The 21,912-nt window shown below is 41.2% G+C and overlaps 1 protein-coding gene across 1 annotated transcript in view; it reads right to left on the bottom strand.

The window, feature by feature from the left end:
* ror1 (receptor tyrosine kinase-like orphan receptor 1) overlaps positions 1-21,912 on the bottom strand; it is a gene marked incomplete at both ends in the record, with an annotated part of 131,766 nt that overhangs the window by 31,732 nt on the left and 78,122 nt on the right. The window contains 3 exons of the mRNA XM_083887761.1: positions 2,491-2,524; positions 2,710-3,000; positions 11,112-11,174. Of these exons, the coding sequence (XP_083743887.1) occupies positions 2,491-2,524; positions 2,710-3,000; positions 11,112-11,174 (388 nt within the window). The remainder of the gene's footprint in view (positions 1-2,490; positions 2,525-2,709; positions 3,001-11,111; positions 11,175-21,912) is intronic.

Here is a 21,912-nt window from a genome sequence, read left to right as displayed (position 1 = left end):
GTTCAACAAGGTGGGTGGCGGGAAATGTTCCACCTCAATATGCGAGTAATATTTGTGGCTTATTTATCCCAGAGAAAGCGGAAGTCGCCGCCGTGCTTACTGGTGCTGCAGGGGACAGCAGAAGAAGAAGAAAAAGTACTGGAACGCAACAGAATGCGTCTCATTTAAACTGGGAAACATCCATCCCAGATGTCTCTGCTTTCCTGGACTTTGACGTTTGAACAGCTGCGTTATGAGGTAAGCAGGCACGGGGGGTCATCGCGTGTCATCATTAGCTGACCTCGTCTTTTTGACGTTTGTCATCCTAAATTTACAGCCAATACATCGGCTGTGACACTAATGATAAGCAGCAGTGACGGTTCCGTCCACCACTGCCACAGCTCTGCTGCAAGTCAAAGGAGGCCCCTGTCTTTTTAAATGAAGTCCTTAATGACCGTAATGAGACTGAAAAATTGCATGCCGGTCTTGCAACGTTTTCCTTTACAAGCTGGAAAAGTTGAAACAAAACAAAAGTAGTAGAACTCGCAGAGGATAATATAAAAGCTGAACCTTAGTGAGTGTTAAATTTGGAAATCCTTCCAATAAAGACAACGTGAAAAGCTTCTTTTCATTACCATAATTACACAGCGGTTTGTGTTATCGGAAACATTCCAACGGTTTCTGAAAAGCTGAGAAGTTGCACGTCAAAGTCAACATGTGGTTATTACGGTAATTTCACTGGTGCTGTTGCAGGAAGCCGGCAAATCAGCGTCTTTGACACCAGAGAGGAGAGAGTTGGAAAGACGCCTGTACATAGTTTCCATTTTTGGCCGGTTTTTGGACAATCTCACACAAATGTTACTTTAAATATGTTATATACTGTTCAAATTTCAAATCTGTTTCTGTTTTTCTTCATTTTAATTTGTTTTTCTTCATTTCATTTTTTTTAATACACTATTTTAACATGTAGTAAATTGCAAATAACTGCCAGATATTGAAAGTTATTCCTGAAAAATGGGCAAAAGCACTCAGAGGACATTCTGGCCATTTTCAGGACAATTTGAGCCTTAGGTGTTAAAGAGTTAATATTTAACAAATGTTTTTGACTTGCAAGAGTATCATTATGATAATGATATGGGTAATGGCTTAATTAACCAGTAATGCATCTTTGAGGGCATTACAAGCCATTAAAATAACCTTGATAACTGCAAGATAATAAAGGTATAAAACTTAATTACCAAGACTTTTAATATGAGAAATAGGAAATGATAATTCTCACTAAAACACGTGCCAGATTCGCGAAAAATTCTCTGCGAGTAAACATCAAAAAAACATGTCAACAAAGAAAATGTCAAAAACAGATGTTCGAAATAGATGCACAAACGTTGGCATGTGTGCATCACGGTGAAAGCACTCGTCTCAATGTGTCCGAGGTCCGCTCTGTGCCAGCAGTTTTGATTCACAGAGCGCTGCGTGGAACATGGCAGCGAGCCTCGCCATAATGTCATTGGGGAAAATCATTGAGCTCAACTCCTTTGATCCTGCGAGAATCAAATGAGCCGAAAAGTTCACAGAGTTTTATCCCATAACACCGGGGAAACATGCAAACAAAGTCGAAGGGAAACACAGCCTTGAACTGAAGTTACTCCGGCTACAGGCGTGGAAATGTTCTGGTGGAGTCATTTTTGGTAAACTTATTATTATTATTATTTTTTTTATTTATTTTTTTGTCAAAATCACCCATAATTTCATTTCAGGATCAGGACTGTGGTTGTTTTTGTTGTAGGTTCTTACAAAGTATTTTAATTGCAACCACACAGACGGATGTATATCCTCGTTCAATGCTGCTCGTAAGCTTTAGTTAATCATCTAATCTTTTAAAGCAGACAAGGCATTCACTGTGTGTTCTAACAACTACATTATTGCCCTGAAATCTAATAAAGGTCACAGGTTTTGAATATGTCAACCTGTCGAGTCATTTTCTCTACTTTTAGCTCAAATTAAACTCATTTCAACAATAGTATAAGGCTCTCTGTGTTACATTAGTCAATATGTGATTCTGCCCGGCATCCAAACGGTGAACATTCCAACTGTACACGGTACAAATGCAAACTTGAACCATGTGATGTGACGACTGGCCAGAAACGGCAGCATGCACCATGAGAATGAGGGGGATTTAAAGACTTACTGTAGCAATAAAAAAAAAGCTACATTAAAAGGAAAGTTACAGGTAACAATGCTGCATTTCAAGTTTTCATGTTGTATCAAAGTAATATGCCAACAAAACTGATTATAACATTAAAAAGATTATTTTATCACCTCTTTGTGTGATCCAAAACCCCCCAGTTTACATACAAATCTCTGTGCAGGAGATAGTTATTTCTGAAATGAGACACTCATTCAACTGTAAATCACTTTGTGGGTCAGTCTGCTCATCTCCTGTATTTCATTCTAGTAAGTGGTGCAGAAAAAGACTGACAGAGACAAATGGATAAAGGAAGAGTAACTTACGTTGGCCTTCCTGGCAGAGGTGTGGGGAGTGGATCTGGAAAAGAAGACGAGATGATTTTTTTTTTTTTTACAACAGTATAAACAATATTGCTCCCAGATTTTTTGTCTGTGCGCGCTGCCAGCTGCTACGAGCAGGAATCAGCAAATTCCAGTTTTCCCTTGAAGGAGCCATAACTGTAGTAGATAAAGATTGACAGAGACATAACAACATCTTCTTACCAAACTTGACAAACAGCACACCCGTAGTGGACACAGTGCCCTGGTTGTTAGTGGCAACGCACTGGAAGTAGCCCGTGTCTGTGGTGTCCAGGTTGCGGATCCGGAGTCGCGATCCGTACGGCGTGGACCGATAGGAGATTCGGCGCGGCTCCTGCACGACGGGAGCGTCGTTCTTCAGCCAGCGGACAGTGGGCGGAGGGTTACCGGCCACGCGGCAGAAGAGTTCGGCCGTCTGACCCAGAGACGTGGTGATGTTGTTCAGGGGAGATTCCAGACGGATAAAGAGGGATCCTAGGAAACAAAGCAGAGCGGAGATGAAATGTGAGGGGAGGGGAAAGGATCAATCATGAACACGTGAATATGTTTTGAAGGAAGAATAAACAGAAGTATATTTCACAATAAGAAGGCAAGGACAAGGAGTTATCAGACTCTGGTTAATGGGCAGATGACCCTGTGATGATACCTAGTTCCACTTTCCATTATGGCTCTAAGATATCAGAGGGTTGTACCTGATCTCCTCCAATTAGATCTCATGAGGCAGCTCTACCTGTGCGGTGGTCGACACGATTGAAAAAGAAAAGACCAAACACCCTGGAGGACAAAATGTGGTCCACTTTCGTGTGTGTTTGGACTGTGTTCTTAAAGACAAAGAACACGTTTTTTTTTTTGCTTGTGGTCAGGACAAAAACAATGTGGAGGGCCACCTAAGAGTTTAATAAGCAAGAAAAACACCAGTGTTAATGTCACTGGAAAGTTCCCCCCCCCCCCCCCCCCGACCACAAAACCCATCTTAGGTATGCAGAAATGCTCCTGGTCACACAAACTAGCCAAAACAAACAAGGGAGGGAAAAGCACATCTAAGGAATCTAAAATACTTGTGAGATGAACTTTAGTGTGTGAGTAGAGAGGCGAAGTGAAAATAGAGGCCCACACTTACATGTACATATTTGAAATTTTGACTCTGCAATGCAAAACCTTTAGTTAGTGTTATTTTTGAATTTTTAATATAGCTAATCACCACTGAAATTCAGTATTGCACCTCTGGAAAAAAGTCATTTGGGATTGAGTTTCATCCGTCTGATGAAATCACATGACAATCCAGAAAGGAAAATTGTGGACTGGAATGTAGTTGGACGGTTGTTGGACGGTTGATGGATATAGAACTACAAAAACACTTCAGTGTAACCAGCTCCTGTTCCCAACCAGCACTTTTCCCTACAAGGGCATCGCTGTCTTCTCTGAAGCTGCTCCCCCGTCTCTTCATTTATCAGTTTATCAGCTATACATCCATCTGCACACAGCGCAGAGTAACACTGTCGACGACGGCAGGAAAAGTAACTTTTTATCAATTTCAAAGGAACATAATAATATTTATTCCCTGCTTTTTAAGCCTGGCACTCTACAACAGACCATAGGAGTTAGTGCTGCTTTAGTTTTGCGAGAAGCCAAGTGATTGTAAACCCGTGGCTGAGTGTGAGAGAAAAGTGTGAAGAATGTTGATGCTGTTTATGAAACAGACAGACTTAGAAGCTCTTACAACTCCTGTTAATTAGGGTCCGAGCGCACAAGGTTGCAGAAATTCTTCTTCTTTTTCCTCCAACTTAATCACATTTTTGAGGACTTTCTCAAGCCCCAAAACTTAAGAATTTTTGCCACTGCATCAGATCTGGTGAAAATGTACATCTGAAAGTGGTTTGGGGTATGTGCATCAAAAATTGGAAGTGGGAGGGGCTATATAAACTTCTATAAGGTCATCTGGTATCAAGTTTAACGTACAGTACGTGAACAAAACTTGGTACACGCGTTTAATAGCCTGGGACGGTCAAAAAAGTCTGTGATGACCTATGCTCTGAACCCAACAGGAAGGCCGCCATCTTGGATTGAACGCTGACTGTGAGCCAATTTTGCACCAATGGCATTTGAAAGAACTTGTCCTAGATTTTTAGTGCAATCATCTTCAATTACATCTTGTTTTCACATACAGTAACTACAATGGGGGAAAAAAAAGGGTTCACTACATAACTGACAAAGTCAGTGAAAAGTGCGTGTGAATGTTTTGAACTGTAAATTAAACAGAGCTAAAACCATCACCAGTTTATGAAGGATGTAGAGGGAGAGGGTTCAACACTTGGACTGTTTTGGAGCATGCTGGTGCCCTTTCATGGCAACCTGTCACCATGGCAACCCTTGTGATTATATGGACAGCTCATCTGACTCCAGCAGCAAACATGTCATGAGGTGACCTGAAATCAGTGCCTAAAATGTGTCTGTTAAAATGGGATGTGGGCACACTTCTCTTGGCATACAGTGAGTGAGTGTGTGTGTGTGTGTGTGTGTGTGTGTGTGTGTGTGTTCTTGTACTTGCAGCATACTGAGGACCAGTGAGGGTTTTTAACCAACAAAGTGAGGTCATTTTTACGCAGTGAGAACATTTTGGCCGGTCCTCACTTTGTTTTCATTGAAATCACTTCCTTAGGTTGCTATAACATGCTATACTCAATTTGTCCAATTTTTTTTTTCACATTTTGGACGACATAGTATAGTATGACGTTTTTGTCAAATTTTGGACCAAAAATGTTGGGTCAAATTTTTTTTTCAAATTTTGGACGACAGTATAGTATGACGTGTTGTCAAATTTTGGACCAACATTTTTTTTGTCAAATTTTGGACAAACATTTTTTTGACAAATTTTGGACCAAAATGTTGTTTGTCAAATTTTGGACCAAAATGTTTTTGGTCAAATTTTGGACATTTTTTTTTGTCAAATTCTGGACCAATTTTTTTTTTTGTCAAACTTTGGACCAATTTTTTTTTTGTCAAATTTTGGACCAATTTTTTTTTTGTCAAATTTTGGACTAACATTTTTTTTAATTCAAATTTTGGACCAACATTTTTTTTGTCAAATTTTGGACCAACATTTTTTTTGTCAAATGTTGGGCCAAATTTTTTTTTGTCAAATTTTGGACCAAATTTATTTTTGTCAAATTTTGGACCAAATTTATTTTTGTCAAATTTTGGACCAACGTTTTTTTTGTCAAATTTTGGACCAACATTTTTTTTTCCAGCCCTTTTTGCTCTGGGGCTCCACCTGCAGACATGTTATGGTACTGCAACCAGTAGTTCTTAATAGATGTAATTCATGAAGTAGATATTTGTAATTGTGTTGATTCATAAAGTGGAAATGCTGGTCCTCACTTTGTCAGCAACGCAGTCCTCAGTATGCAGCAAGTACAAGAATGTGTGTGTGTGTGTGTGTTCCTCTTGAAAAGGCTCAACACAGCATGTGTGTGACAATATGGGGGAGACCACCACCACTCTCCCCACACTTGTCCTCCCACTCACCCACATCTTTTTTTTAATCTGTCCTCCTTTCTCTTTATAGAAAGTCCTCCCTTATCGGTACAATCTTTTCTCTTCCCATTACAGAGCTGCACTCCAGGAAGTCCCTGTAAAGCACCTCATCCTGACATAGAACCACTGGGACATTATTCAGACACACAAGCAAACACATGTTTATGTTACTAATAATGACTGCGACAGTAAACCATCCACCCTGTCTCCTCCAATTATATTTGCTGACTTTAGTTCTTTCCTATCTTCTTACTCCTCCACTCCCGTTGTCATTGCATGTGCAACCAATTTAGAGATAAAAAAAACCAAAACATATTTCACTCAGTAATGCGTGTGTGTGTGTGTGTGTGTGTGTGTGTGTTGGGGGAGATATCTATACATATAGACATATAGACACCACCAAAAGCCAATCGATGTATTGTTGCAGCCTCCTCTGCAAGGCTTTGCAGAAAACGGAACTTCAAAGAGGCAACGTGAATGGATTATGTGGAACAAACAAGATAGATGCATGATATGATTATAAATGAAGAAGCATCATAGAAAGGTAATCTTAAGTACTGAGGCAAGTGCTAAGATGGAAGCTATGATGGTGGTGGCAGAGAGGCAGAGTGGGTCACGCACCAACACGAGGGTCGGTGGATCAAACTCCAGCTCCTGTAGTCTGTGTGCCGACGTGTCCTTGGGCAGCGTAAGCAAAATGAAGGACCCTGTATTCCCACTGATGACATACTATATGATATATATACTTGGAGTCTTAATATAGGTTACCATTTTGGCTACATTCTCTTCTACATCATGCATCAGGTAAGTTTCACAATAAAAGTTTAACCCTTTAACACAGAGCGTATCACAGACGACAGGTTTGCACAAGCGCACTTTGCATCACAGTAACTACGCGCGGGTTCGTGCTAACGGAAAAGAAGCTGCACTTCAAAGCTGACATGTGGTTATTACGGTAATTTCAAGCCGGAGAAGTTGAAAAAAACGCCTGTACATAGTTTCCATTCTTTTGGCCTGTTTTTGGACATTAAGACAAAGACTTGTGTGTTATACTGTTCAAATTTCATAATAAACACGCACAATCTGGTTGTTCCTGTACAACTCCAGTGTTTTTTCTCATTAAAATTTTTTGTTTTTCTTCATTTTAACTAATTTAACATGCAGCAAATTGGAAATAACTGCCAGATATTGAAAGTTATTCTGGAAAAATAGGCAAAAGTACTTAGTCACAGGACATTCTCTGGCCCTTTTTATGGTTCAAATAAGAAAAAAAAAAGTCCAGACAGATGTTTTGAGGCTTAGGCATTAAAGGGTTAATTTCAATAGAATAACATTCTACTATTACTTGCATTTTTTAACTGCTTTTACATGATACCTGGAAAAAAAAAAGAAACATAAGAATGAATGTTTCGACATGCTCCACCCCCTTTAGTCACAGGTCGTTACCGCTCACAAACACACACTAAAACATCCACAATCAACGTAACACAGACGAACACCAAACACAAAGCTGGCTGTGCAAATACAGACAGCACATCACGTGATGCTTGTCTGTGCTTACCTGTGCGTGTGTGTGTGTGTGTGTTCTTGTACTTGCGGCATACTGAGGACCAGTGAGGGTTTTTAACCAACAAAGTGAGGTCATTTTTACGGAGTAAGGACATTTTGGCCCGGTCCTCACTTTGTTTTCACTGAAATCACTTCCTTAGGTTGCTATAACATGCTATACTCAATTTGTCAAAAAAAAAAAAAAATCGGACGACATAGTATAATAGTATGACGTTTTTGTCAAATTTTGAACCAAAAATTTTGGGTCAAATTTTTTTTTTTTAATTTGGACGACATAGTATAGTATGACGTTTTTGTCAAATTTTGGACCAAAATTTATTTGTAAAAAGTTTTTGTCAAATTTTGGAGTAAACATTTTTGGTCAATTTTTTTTTTTTAATTTTGGTCGACATAGTATAATAAGACGATTTGACAAATTTTGAACCAACAATTACACAAAAAACAAAATAAACATTGAAAAAGTTTTCAACCCCGTTTTGCTCCTGGGCTCCACCTGCAGACATTTTATGGTACTGCACCCAGTAGTTCTTTGTAGATGTCATTCATGAAGTCGATATTTGTAATTGTGTTGATTTATAAAGTGGAAATGCTGGTCCTCACTTTGTCAGCAACCCAGTCCTCAGTATGCAGCAAGTACAAGAATGTGTGTGTGTGTGAGCTATCATCACAAAGTGGGTGATGTGGGTGTGCTGGGAATCAGCGCTTTTACACTGTTATGAGTGAAGTGGAGTGAATCGTTAGAACATGCTGACACAACACTGCACTGCCTTAATGAGCCTGTTGAGTCTGACTATATTACACTTTAAAAAAAAAAAAACACTGAATGAGAGCATACGCTACTCAAAAGTGTGATTTACTCATTTCATCGTGATAGGAAACACAATGTTTTGTGGAGCAGTGAGTCTGCACACTATATATGGCTGTTATAATCCATGACAATGAAGCAGCTGGAGCAAAAAATGGAGACAAGGGGAAAATGTTGAAAAGAGAAGTGAAGAGGACAAAGAGAACAGCGGATGATTTAGCGGCAAAGATGTGCTGCCAATGACTATGTAACGAAGCCACTCTGTATGTAATTGTCTCGTGATGAGTGTTGTGGTATTTGGCAGGAGCACATGTGAAACTCTAACTCTTGCTGTGGACTGTCCCTTTAATGTGGCAGGGGACTAAATGGTGCCCTGTCATCAGGCCGCATTTTCTCGCAGTGGTTTTGTACAATCAAACACTCACACGCAAGCACGCAAATGTAAACACACACACCCACACGACCGCAACACACACACACACACATTGTCCAAGCTCCAAGAAAAAAAAACGAGACAAGTCACATTATACCTTTTCATTTCCCGCAGCAACGCCGTGTTCTATAAGTAACCACGCTGCATTGTGTACATTTCATGGACGTACACAGCAGCAGCAGCAGCAGCAGCAACAACTCTGTGCCGGGAAAGTTAGTCTCTCAGTGTTGCACAGGCTCCGAGCGGCTGCACAGCTAAATAAACAACCTCGGCAGATGCACCGAGAAGCTGGGACTGTAGCGCTGCCAGATAAAGTTAAAGGTAAATTTCATTAAAAGCCGGGTCACTCTCCAACAGAGAGGGGGGGGGGAGAAAAACAGAGGGCAGGAAGCAAAAGGAAGAAGAAAAAAAACTGTACAAAATTAAACAAAAAGAAAAAAAAAAGAAAAGAAAGGAAGGATGGAGAAAAGCCTCCAGGGGAAATAAATTCAGTAAACTATCATCACCCCTGATTCTAGCCCAATAATGAGCCTCTTTCAGCACGATAGCTTCCTGCTACTGATGCATACTGATAGAGTCATGCTACCTGAATGCTGTCTGCTTGGTCAATCAAAACCATTCCCTGCCTGCAGACAAAACAAGTGGTGCAATCACCATCCATCCATCAGATAAGAAACAGATGTTTGTCATGGGGCTGTGCTCAAAATGACACACACACACACACACATAAAGATACACTACTTTCAACACATGGTCGCACATTTCATGTCTAAGGAAAAGCAAAGCTGTCCCTCTGATTTGCTTGGAACGGCTTTTCGCTGTATTTATGACTTTTCAAACAGTCTCGACTGTTCACCATAATCATTAACTTGCCTAAACGGCTCAGTCAGATCCACAAACTACCGTCTTCGTTCTCGCCGGGGCGTGTTTAACATGAACCGTTTGTTTGTGTGTACACACAATCTGTTGTGGGAGAGCTGGCGTTTGCGAGACACAAATTAAACAAACCAGACGAAACTGCTGATTCCAGGAGCTGTTGACATCCATTCATTTTCTACCGGGGGGGGGGGGGGGGGGGCTGTGACAATCTCAGCTGACACAAAGCAAAAGGCGGGGTACAACCCTGGACAGATGGTCAGTCCATCACAGGGACACATATAGAGACAAACAATCATCCTCTCTCATACTCACAGTGTCCAATTTACCTAATCCCCATATTGCATGTTTTTAGACTGTGGGAGGAAACCGGAGAATGCAGAGAAAACCCATGCATACACGGGGAGAACATGCAAACTCCATGTAGAAAGAGCCTTCTTCCAACTGGGTCGCCAAGCCGGGTCCAACCACTACACCTTCGGTGTGGTCAAGGGACTGATCACGTAGCCCTTCAATAGTTTTTATTTAGCATCCCAGAGTCACATTTAAAAGGGGCTATGGGTCAGGTATAATGCATGTGAGAATGTGACTTATTAACAAGTGCATGTTAAAGGTAAAGGCTATATAATGTCAAAAGATTTGATATTATATTTTAACCAATACTGTGCTCGATATCAGAGGCAACAATTGCCCTTGTCTGAAGCAGAAGACATGCTGGACTGACGTGATGTGTCTCATGAAACTTCTGCAATCACAGCTCTGTTACAAACTCCGTCGTATATGACCTGCGCCTGCAGCACATCTGCAAACAACTTCACCATTTCCTCTTTTCCTGGTTGAGCACAAGTCAAACTGCACGTGCAGATAGAATGAAGGGGATCAGATGTCTAAAGGAAGACACTCTTACTGAATGTACAGTGTAGAGCAAAAGAAAGAAAAAACCCACCAGGACATTTTGAGTCTCCTCTGGTAGCTTCTGCTTTAGGATCTTAAAAGTAGGTCAGTGGAAATTGGTGGAATGCCTTGCACCTGTAGCTCCAGTGCAACATGTTGAGCAGATCAACGTGTAATTCGTTCCATTAATTATCCTCCACAGTGGCCCATGCTGGGACAATGGGTGTCGTCTGGGTTGCTCAAGGTGAATGTTCACAGATGATGTCTAATTTTCTAATAACAGTGAAAGTCGTCTCAGAGAACGCATGGAATTACGGCGCACCAGCATGTGTTGATTGCACCATGAAAATATGATTATTGTATTACTGGATTGTAACAGATGTGTTTTCCACAGGGGTTGTCAAGGACGTGCTGAACCTGAGCCCTGATATTTTTTCTTTTTGAGCGAGCATGTGTTTATGTGCGCGTAGTTACCATCACTAGAGGTGTTCCATGAGGTGGCAGCTAGCACACTGGGGTCTTGGGGAAATTCAGACCCTGTAAAAAGAGGAAATGGAGACAACTATTAGCACGTTGTGGACGTGAAGTAGTTCGATTGATAACAAATGCAACAAAGAATCTTATTGGGAGGAGTTAAGGGCCACAGCAAATGTCAACGACATTTGTGAGAAAGAACAAACAATTCAAGCTGCAAAAACGTCTGCGTTTCCATCCAGTACAAATTAAAACCACTGGACGTATGACAAAGAGAACTGTTTGTTTTAAATAAACCAGAGAAAACACGCTGGTGCTGTCAACGCATGCTCAAATAAACAAACGTGTCCAAGTGACGTTAAGCAGGACAGCTGGGAAAAGGTTCATGTTGATGTAAATGTTGCACTTCCTTTGAATGCTGCATAAAACAGAGACACGGCACGAAGAGAGAAAATAAAAACAATTGTCACAAACAATGGCTTCCCAAATCTTTAGGACACACATTAAACAAGCTACTGGAAATTGAATAAAACAAACAAGTCGAGCTGCAATGATTATGAGTGTTTTTTCATTCATTATAACCCGTTTTCATATTTCTCTGCTTCTTAAATGTGAATATTTTCTGGTTTCTTTGCTCCATGTAACAAAGAACTGAATTATTTTGGTTTGTGGACAAAGCAAGACATTTGAGAACATCATCGTTTCCAGGTTTGAGAAACACTGCTCAACATTTTGTGAAATTTTATCGGCTCGATTAATCGAGAAAATAATCGACAGATTAACCTCAAAGCTTCACTTTGATGCTATGCGTGTACAGTACAACACCTACCAAGATAAACATTAAAACAGCAACTTATATGTGACATAGTTATAGTATTTATAAAAAAGTTTCCCTATCTTAAATTCAAAACAACCCTGATGCTAGCATTGTACGATACGTTTGCTCGTACAGATCAAAGGTCCGAATGTATGACAATGGGCCTATGAGCAAGCCATGTGGGACTAATGCTGCGTTATTAGCAGCCGACGACAGAACCGCCCTCTGCTTTTCATTACAGTCGAGAGAGGAGAATGAAAATGAGCTGCAGCGTGCAGCAGCACCACAGGTCACGAGGTGATTCCCGACAAATGAAAAAGCCCCAGCACGGCTTAAAATGTGCGGCACAGACAGACTAGGGTGGAACCTGAAATAGTTTGTTGCTGATCCTCATGGCAGCAGACGACGAACAAACACTCCACAGACAAATATTATCTCAAGGTTACAGCTATGATACAGTGGTGAGCTGTGCCCAGTGTGTGTGTGTGTGTGTGTGTACTTTTGGCTGGTGTGGACATGGTTTTAGGGTGAGAACTAGGTATTTTCTAGCATAAACATTGACCCTGTCAGGACCAGTAATCCTCATGGAGAACAAAATCTGGTCATTTTCTGAGGAACTGGTTCAATGTAAGGCTAAGATTTGAACTGTGGTTAAGTTAAAGTTAGAGTTAGGATTAACTGTAGGGATGGGAATCAGCATCAGGCAGATAAAAATGTAGAATCCGATACAATCCAAAAATCCTATTAACTATTGCATGCTTCACAATGCACACTGTAAAAAAAAGTCATGTTTGGGCCGTTTATGTCTTCTTTTTGGGAGAACAATAAGTGTAACACAGGTGGAGAATTATGTCTTTGAAATGACAAATGTGACGTTAACAGCTTCATACTTTCAAAAAATTAGGTCTAAAAGTGACTGATATTGGTATCGTCCACTTCTCAGCAGTCCTCACGGAGACTAAAAACCTGGTCCTAATGAGGCAGAAATCTAATTTCAGAGGGTTGATTTGGTTCAAGGCTAAAATTTGAATAGGTTAAGTTCAGGGTTAGGCATTAACTGGTTATGGTTAAAGTCAGGGATAACGCTACATGTTGTCCAAATGAATGGAATTCACTGCAGTGTCCTGTCCACCGGTGTCCTACTGCGCAAACCTGTGCGTGTGTGTGTGTGTGCGTGTGTGTGTATTTTGGGGCAGGCTGGGATAGTTCAACATGAAGACTGAGTGAATGGCTGCCTGCCAACCAAGGTATGTATGTATGTACACAAAACGCAAGCATGTGCAACGACACCACTGTGTACCCACAGATATGTCTGCAAACCTAAGCCCTTCTCAAACACATTTACACGGAAAAAAAACAACACTTTAATGGACTTTTTTGAAATACCTCGCACTCTTGAACTAACAACTTCAAAACATTCTGTGTGTGTGTGTGTGTGTGTGTGTGTGTGTGTGTGTGTGTGTGTGTGTGTGTGTGTGTGTGTGTGTGTGTGTGTGTGTGTGAGCGCGACAGTCGAGGGTATGCGAGGAGGCTGCAGTCAAACGGCACCAGCCGTCTGACACAGGGTCATGCTAATTGGGTGATAATGTGCTGTTTTACACACGCTGTGTCAGGACGGTAAAGACTCTGCGGTGGTGGTGGTGGTGGTGGTGGTGCTTGTGAAATGAGCTGTGTTAATGAGCAGTGCTTAGGGCCCCTGCACCTGTTAGTGAGAGAGGGAGGGAGGGAGGGAGGGAGGGAGGGAGGCTGCAGGCTCAGCAGCGGACAGGCTCCTAACAAGAGGACGGCAGCTTTATGAGTTACGGTCAAGATTGTTACAGATATATAGCAACCAGTGACTGTTGGGAGATGAAGCGTTAAGATAGCTGTGTTCATTATATCCTTTTTTAAAAGCATGTCTAATTTAATATTCCATCATATATTTTTATCACTTTTCTTATATCTTATGCCTCATGTGCTACTGAACGGGACATGTACTGTAAGGTTTGTTCCTGGGGGTTCCCGACATGACAGTGAATTATAGTGAGCCTCGGGCCCCCGAGGTGAGTCTAAATTTCGTCCATGTTCTGGTTTGACAGACTTGAGGAAGCACACGGCTCTGAGAAAAGAAAAGAAAAGACAGACGAGACGGAGCGATGCAGCTCACTGGCTTCACTAACATGCAGCCAGCCGAGTGCAGCCGGGTCAGAGTTCAAAATGGAAGTAGTTCTACAATGCTGCTTTTGAGGATCAATACATTTCTTAGTACATTTCAGGAACAAACCGCAACACATTATTTAATTGAGACAGTTTCTCTTCATTTCATTCCTCCTCTACATGGTTCACATCTGTTAGTTCTCCTCCACTACGACAGTCATCAGGGATATCTGAGGATTGAATTGAGTGAGGTGTAATTTTGAGATTAGCATTCTAACATGTCTCAGCGGCGGAGGGAAGCAATTGTAATAGGCCCCGTTTGTTAATGAGGGTCTAAAAATAGGCACTTTCACAGCGCCCGTGTCACTTCAGCTGAGCGGTTCTGGCAGTTTTGGTCGCGGGCCCAGATTTAATCACGATACTCATGGTTTCCCATCTGCGAACATTGTTTAGATGTTTTGTAGTCGCTCATTGTGCAAAGCATCAAACAAAAAGGTCTGACATGTGGCTGCCATCTTTAACGCAGTCGAGAGGCTTTCAGTGCCACAACTATGCAGTTTTAGTTGTCGTAACTTTATAAACACTAAATCAGGCACGACAGGATTTTTAATTGTTCTTGTAATCCCGTCGTATGGATTGATTCAAAATGTTTGTGTGTGGGTGCTTTATGTGCAGATTGAGATGCCAGATCGATAATTTTCACATCAACATTCATTCATTCATTGTGATGAAGTTTAAAAGCTATATTTTATCATGATAAGTATTTATTTTAAATGTAAATTGTGATGAAGGGTAGTCTCACCAGTCACCAAGTGAAGTGAAAGTTTAGAGCTCAGAGTCAGTTCTTTTACCTGGATGTCTATCATTTCACATAATTTCCATTTTTACAGCCACATGTCCGCTCTCCAGAATCATTTGCGCTCTGATAACATCTCTGCTCATTTGGTTTTCATTATCTGAACTGTTGAAAACCCCGAATATTACAGTCATTTCCCTTTAAGTGTGTTCAAAGAATTACAATATAACCTGGATTGTAAACTTGGTCTTGATGCTGTGGCATATCTGTGCATTTTTTAACTTATTTAAGCATGAAGCCAAGGAAAATGAAACTGGAGCTGCAGAATCAGTTGCAGTTAAATCACATTACTGACGGTTCAAGAATGAAGCCTTTCATATCAGGCCACGGCTACAGTGTACACCAATCAGCCACAATACAAAAACCTGTTCTAATCGCATGGACATCGGTTGTGATGCATTCATTCAAGTGGGCTAATCATTTGCCAATCTCTTGGCAAAATACTAAGTAAATAGTGAACGTAGATGTTCCTCTGAGGAGTTACAGGCAAAGTTCAGAGGGAGCAAGTGGCCTCTGATCCACGTCCAGCTGAATTTGGCGTACGATGATAAAAATAAAAAAAAATCACGCAGCGACATGAGCTTAACCCTTAGAAAGTTCCGACAATTCAGTGTGACTTTACTGTGACAGGCAGCACATGGGAATTAGTGCAGAACTTCAAACTCAAAGGCATGGGAATGAGGGCGAGGAATGAAGCAGAAGGGGAAGTGAGTAAGGGGAGCCTTAGTGGGGGAAAAACACAACCAAATCAGAAATGCTCAATCTGAGTGGTTATGCGTAGCAGCTAATATGCTGTTATATGGTCTGGGGGCATGTGTTTGGAGCCACGGTGGTTGGTTTGGTGAGTGATGCTGATGTATGACTTCTCCTGCTCTGTTATTAGGGCCTCTCCAAAGGTTCTCTTTCATCCCTGTGAGCTGAAACACTGGCCTCAATCAGAGAATTGAATTTGCCTTTTGAAAAAAAAAGGTGAGTGGCACATGAACACAAACCAGGAATCATTGTCTTAAGTTTCTGCAGTCTGGGCCTCTGTGTTTCTCAGTGTTTGTCTCTGCACATAGAAAGTGTGTTAATTTTACGTCAAGACAGATGGAGGCAACAGCAACAGTGTGCTAGTAAAGCAAGACGGCTGCAAAACAGGTTGTAGAAAGACCGAATACACAAAGAAGAAAAAAACCGCTCCCTCAGTCGGGATAATAACATCAACAATAACAAAATCAGCTGCAGCTTTAATCTGTTCAAGCCTAAGTGCTCATGCAATAAAAGACCTATAATTTCCTTGTAAATCTTAATCTCATTTCACTTCCCCACTATATGCTCACATAAAGGGACTCATTAAAACATTTATGAGCCCAACATACTCCTCTAATTTAATCTAAAGAGTGAGTCAGGCAGCTAATATTCCTCTGTTGTGTATATATAAACCCAGATTAAGTAGCATATAGAGACAAGCTGCCTTAATGACTTATTAGCACCATTAAGTTGAAGGTCAGAAAACAAGCGGGAGGTCACAGAGATCTGAGAAAATTAAGATTTTTTTTATTGAGAAGAGAAAAAGAAGAGCTGCAGGGAGTTAAAGGGAGGGGGAGTAAAGGAGAGCAGAGGAACTGAAGATGAATGGAGGGAAGACGACTTGGAAAATGTGAGCGTGCAGACAAAAAAAGAGCATGAGCGAGAACGATATAAAAAAAAAATAGAAACTTCCCTAAACCCAAAGTGAAGGCACTCGTAAAGTCTGCTTTTTAAGAAGTGGGATTCTGTCCCACCGAGCAGAGAAAGCGGGTCTGTGGTGGCTGCAGGTTTTATTCAGTGTTGTTGTGTCACATGAGAGCAACCATACGATTGGTCAGGAGTCGCACATGGGCGATGATCAATGGGTGGTGGGAGGAAGGAAATGGAAATGAGCTTAAAGACAAATAGTGTAAAGGCAGACGGGAAATTTAGTTACTCTGTGGAGGGATTAGGGTTTATTACAAGATGGTTTCTTTTCCTTTTTGACGTTTTCATCATTTCTATGGCAACGCTGCGCTCGCCTAAGTGGCGCCTTTAGGAAAAACGGCAGCATCGCTCCACCACATTATTCTCAATGATCTGACAAGTTAAAAACAAGCCAGCATATTAGCCACACTATTAAAGTTAACTGTGTTTAGAAGATAGAAAGTAAAGGACGATGTCACTAAAACGTTCTCATTTTTTGTGTGCGTAAAAATATGAACTATGAAGTCGTAAAAAGGGTTAAAACTGTGGTGGATATACTACTGACAAAGACACTTTTGATTTCTGCTTTTCAACCTTGGCTATGCATGTGTGTCTTTGTGGCTGTGAATATTTAATATTGGTTTCAAGATGGTTTAAGATTAGTTTGTTGTCTAAAGTATTTTCTTTCTTTAAGATGTGTTTCCAGTTTCCAGGCACACACACTATTTCATTACATCTACAAATCAGGCTAAATAGAAATAAAAAATGAAATGAGACAAGGAGATAGTTAAGCCAGCAAAAAGTGTCTGTGTGCCTTGTTGAAATGGTACACCTGTGTGTGTGTGTGTGTGTGCGCGCGCAGGTGTTAGTTCCCTGGCTCAACTGGAGCAAATCGAGGAATAAAAGCAGGCCCAGTTCAGTGTGTTCAGTGTTCAGCTGAGGACATCATGGACCAAAGAGCTCAGGGATCACTAAGTCACATTCACAGACAAACACACACACACACACACACACACACACACACACACACACACACACACACACACACACACACACACACACACACACACACACACACACACACACACACACACACACACACACACACACACACACACACACACACACACACACACACACACACACACACACACACACACTTCAGCCTCAGAGTGTCCTGCTCTGTAACATTATAAGACCATAGAGCGAGACAGACGGGAGGGTTGATGTGTCGGTGTTGTTTTGTGGTCGATGAGAGAGGACAAGGGCTCTTTTCTGGATCAGAACAATAGACAACAAGAGAGCGAAAGAGCTCACGTTGCAACAGACATTTGCTCTGACATGAAAAACAGTAAAAACGGTTCTTTTTTAATTAGGAACTGAGCTAAACAGGAAGGATGTTGTATTTAACATTTATAACACTACATGTTTTCAAACGCTGGATTGCATCTGAATTTATCATTTTGTCTTTCTCGTTAGAATACTGACCAAACTCAAGACTCTTTTTTAATGTTTTTTATTTATACTTTGTCATTAAAGGTGCCATATGTAAGAACGGGCCAAAAACGGTTACTACATTCAAATACAAAATACGGAGGTCTTTTAGATTTTGTTTTCTGACGTAACTGGCAACCCGTGGTTGCTCTGCAGCTGAGACTCTACTGACTGCAATGATTGGTAGGTGGCGGTAGGTGGCGCCACATGCCAAAACATGATTTGCAGTCTGCAAAATACTTTTTTTAATGCAAATATTTTGGCTGTGCTGTTGTTGTTGGTGAGTTCAGTTTGTTATATGAACATTATTCCTGAGTCTCTGTGACATATTAGGAGGATTTTATGGCCAGTTGCTTTAGATTTATTACATAATGCACCTTTAAATTTTAATCTGTCCTTATTTGTCAGTTATTATTTCAATATCTGTATTTGTGTTTGATGTAAATACATTTGTTGTGTAACAGTAACAGTGGCCATTCAAGCACACAACAAAACAAAAATAAAAACAATGCATTTTTCTCTAAATAGGAACATAATTCACAAAATGTACATCATGTTCTATTGAAGAAAACTTGAAAGTAACATTTTCAACCTTGCTGGGCTTCCTTCCTCCCACAGGGAGACCACATTCATTTACAGTCAATGCTTAAAACATCAAATCCTGACTTTCACCCACCTCGACTGCAGCTGCTCCTTGAGCACATAGAGAATAATCAATAGCTGACACAGGTCAATGAGTGCAGCGGAGATCACTTTTAATGGCAGCTTGTTATTTCATAAAACGCTTCACTGAATCAGGCTCATATTGACAACTGTCACTACCAAACATTCCTCAGTCCAGACTGCAGATCGATGTCCGACTGCTTGTTGGGACTCCTCGTAAATATGCCACTTAGCAAGAAATACAACCGTGATCTGACGAGTTGTTGCCTTTGACCTTTAAACCTATTTAGGATCGCACACTCGGCTGACACGAGGCATTAATTCAGAATTTACAGTCCACCAGAATACTTGCATGTCACTGAATTATCGGAAGAAAACGGAGCGCTCCAGGACAAACGTATGGAGTGAAGCCTGAGAGTAAACTTTCATGGGTTCATGGCAAGGATCGGGGATCAAGTTATGGTTCTGCTTATCTGTAAAGATATATATATATATATATATATATATATATATATATATATATATATATATATATATATATATATATATATATACAGTATATTGCCATGGGAACCAGAATCAATAAAACTCTACTCTCCTCTACATGGACTGCAAGATCAGCAAATGGCTGTTAATTCTTTAAACTAACTACCAACACACTTCATTTACTACATGTGTTGGTTTAGGCATCACGGCGTATATACTCTCTGCCCTCGCAGTGATGTCGCACAATGTTTTGACGGCTCTACAGAAGCCCTGCATCTGACCTTTTGACCCTACTGGACAAAACTAGGCCTTGTTACTTCCAACAGGCTGATATAGAAGTTCTTGTTGTCCCTGTGAGCTCCTGCTGCTGCTGGTGTATAAGACCGGGTTCGTCCATTTTGAGTGAGCCCCCCCCCCCTCCTCCCCCCTTTGGGGTCACATTACAAGTGGTGTAAGAAGACTGTGGAGGAATCTGCACAAGCATGTAACCACCTACAGTGTGGCTCATCAGTTTTCACCTGACAGGACTACAAGTGTGTATGTGTGTGTGTGTGTGTGAGAGAGTGTGTATGTACTCAGATTTCTGGAAAACCTGATCACTTTCGAAGCAGATGGAGCGCAGAGCCCGAGACCTTGACGTAATCTGCAGAAGACACCGTCTGTCTGTTCGTCTGCCTCAGGAATGCGAGCCGAGTCATCGCACCTGCATGTCAGTGTGTCACTTCAGTGCAGCCGATGTGCAACTCGGTGCAGAAACAAGCACAGTGTTAAGTTAACTGTGAATACAGTGCACATATCTATATATACAGTATATGTGGGCCTGTGTCTGTCATGTGTCAGCTGTAAAGCTGTTGGTCAGGCCGTCTGTGAGCGAGTGTGAGACACGAATATCTGTCATCTCGCTTGACTTCTGCGCGTGACTTTTGTGTAAATAGTATATCCTGCTGTTAAAAACTGTGCGAATAGACACATGCCATATGCGTGTGTGTGTGTGTTTGTATCTTTTTCGAGTATCAAAGAAAATCATAAACCACATGAAGTGACAGCATTTTGGCTGGTCCTCACATAGTCTGTCACACCTCACACAGGTCACTGCAGACGTTTCTCAGATTCCTTCAGGATGACAAATTAAAAAGGGATGGGCGAGCAGATGGAATCTGGGAATAGCAGGATACAGCTACTGGCTCTCAAATGGGACTTGGATTTAGACATCATGTGACTATAGTTAAGCTGGGCACCATTAAATAGGCGTTCTTTACATCCTTTTTGATATTTCTTCACTTGCCAGACACACAATCTGACCTTGTCTGTAGGATATCTGATGACTGAAAAGCTGTGGCAACCTGGTTTAACTAAATGTAGCGTATTTAGGACAGAAACTATTAAATGAAACCATTTCAAGCCGAAGATGTTTTGATTTAAATGACTGTGAAAACACTGGCATTATTAACCAGATTGCTGCTGCTCTGTTTTCCATCCAGTTTCAGTCACTTTAACTCCCAAATTAAAATGAATAAGAACACACGCAACAGAAAATGTAACACGTGCAAATTAATCGTAATCACAGGGGGAAGATCCTCTACTGTTTTTGCACAAAAAGTATTTACACATGCTCCATATGTGTATTAAACAAGTGACACATTTTGAACCAATCTACGACATCACTAACTTTGTTCTGCAGTCAGATTCTTCAAATAAAAAAGGGCCCATTGTGAGCGTGTGTTAAAGGACTGCAAGGCTAAAAGGGTAGAAGTTTTAAACAAGAGCTCAGTTGGTTTGAATCAGTGCCGTTTATTTTCTCTTTGTGATTGAGCTGATATTACAAAGGCCACTGACTTCACTGATTAACTGTATTCATTGATGAGGAGAAACCGGACCTGATATTTGTGTCTTCATCAGCTCACGACTCTCAGTCATAGCAGACGTGTATGGAATGGACTCAAATATCTCGACTCTCGGCCAACGCGAAAGTCCATCGGCGGACAAGAGACACGGAAGCGGAGGTGAACGTGCGAGGAAAAACTCCAGCACTATAACAGAGAGCGAGGTCCGCGCTGCCAACAGCAAGCAGTCTGGACCTCTGAGCGTTTCCAGCACGTTTCCCCGTCAATCACACCGATGCTCTACAGGAAACCTCTCCTCATCCCAGGTTAAGAAAATAAGCACCAGCATTCCTCCACTCTTTCAGAGGAAGATAGCCAACTAATGAGGGAGACAGAACAGGACGGACACACAGAGATGAGCGGTGGGAAAGAGAAGGGAGAGCTGTAAACAAGCCAGCGAGACAAACCCACACTGTCAACGTCCAAAACCCTTTCCGCTACAGTAGAAATAAATAACTATTTACTAGCCAGGGAATTTGAGCAGAGCATTTAGACATAAGCCACTAAACATTTCATTTGAATATCTGCAGTGTCCGGACTAATAAATACATGTATTTAAATAATAATTTTGTATGTAGTGATAAAAACATATCTGATGTACCGTGATCTGAGATGATTCATCTACGATTAAAGGTGCCATATGTAAGAATGTGACCAAAAACGGTTACTACATTCAAATTCAAAAATACCGAGGTCTTTTAGGGTTTCCTTTTCTGACTGGCAACCCGTGGTTGCTCGGCAGCTGAGACTCTACTGACTGCAATGATT

Source organism: Microchirus variegatus (assembly GCF_963457635.1).
Source record: "Microchirus variegatus genome assembly, chromosome: 4".
Lineage (NCBI taxonomy): Eukaryota > Metazoa > Chordata > Actinopteri > Pleuronectiformes > Soleidae > Microchirus > Microchirus variegatus.
This window is presented reverse-complemented; position numbering and strand designations above follow the sequence as displayed.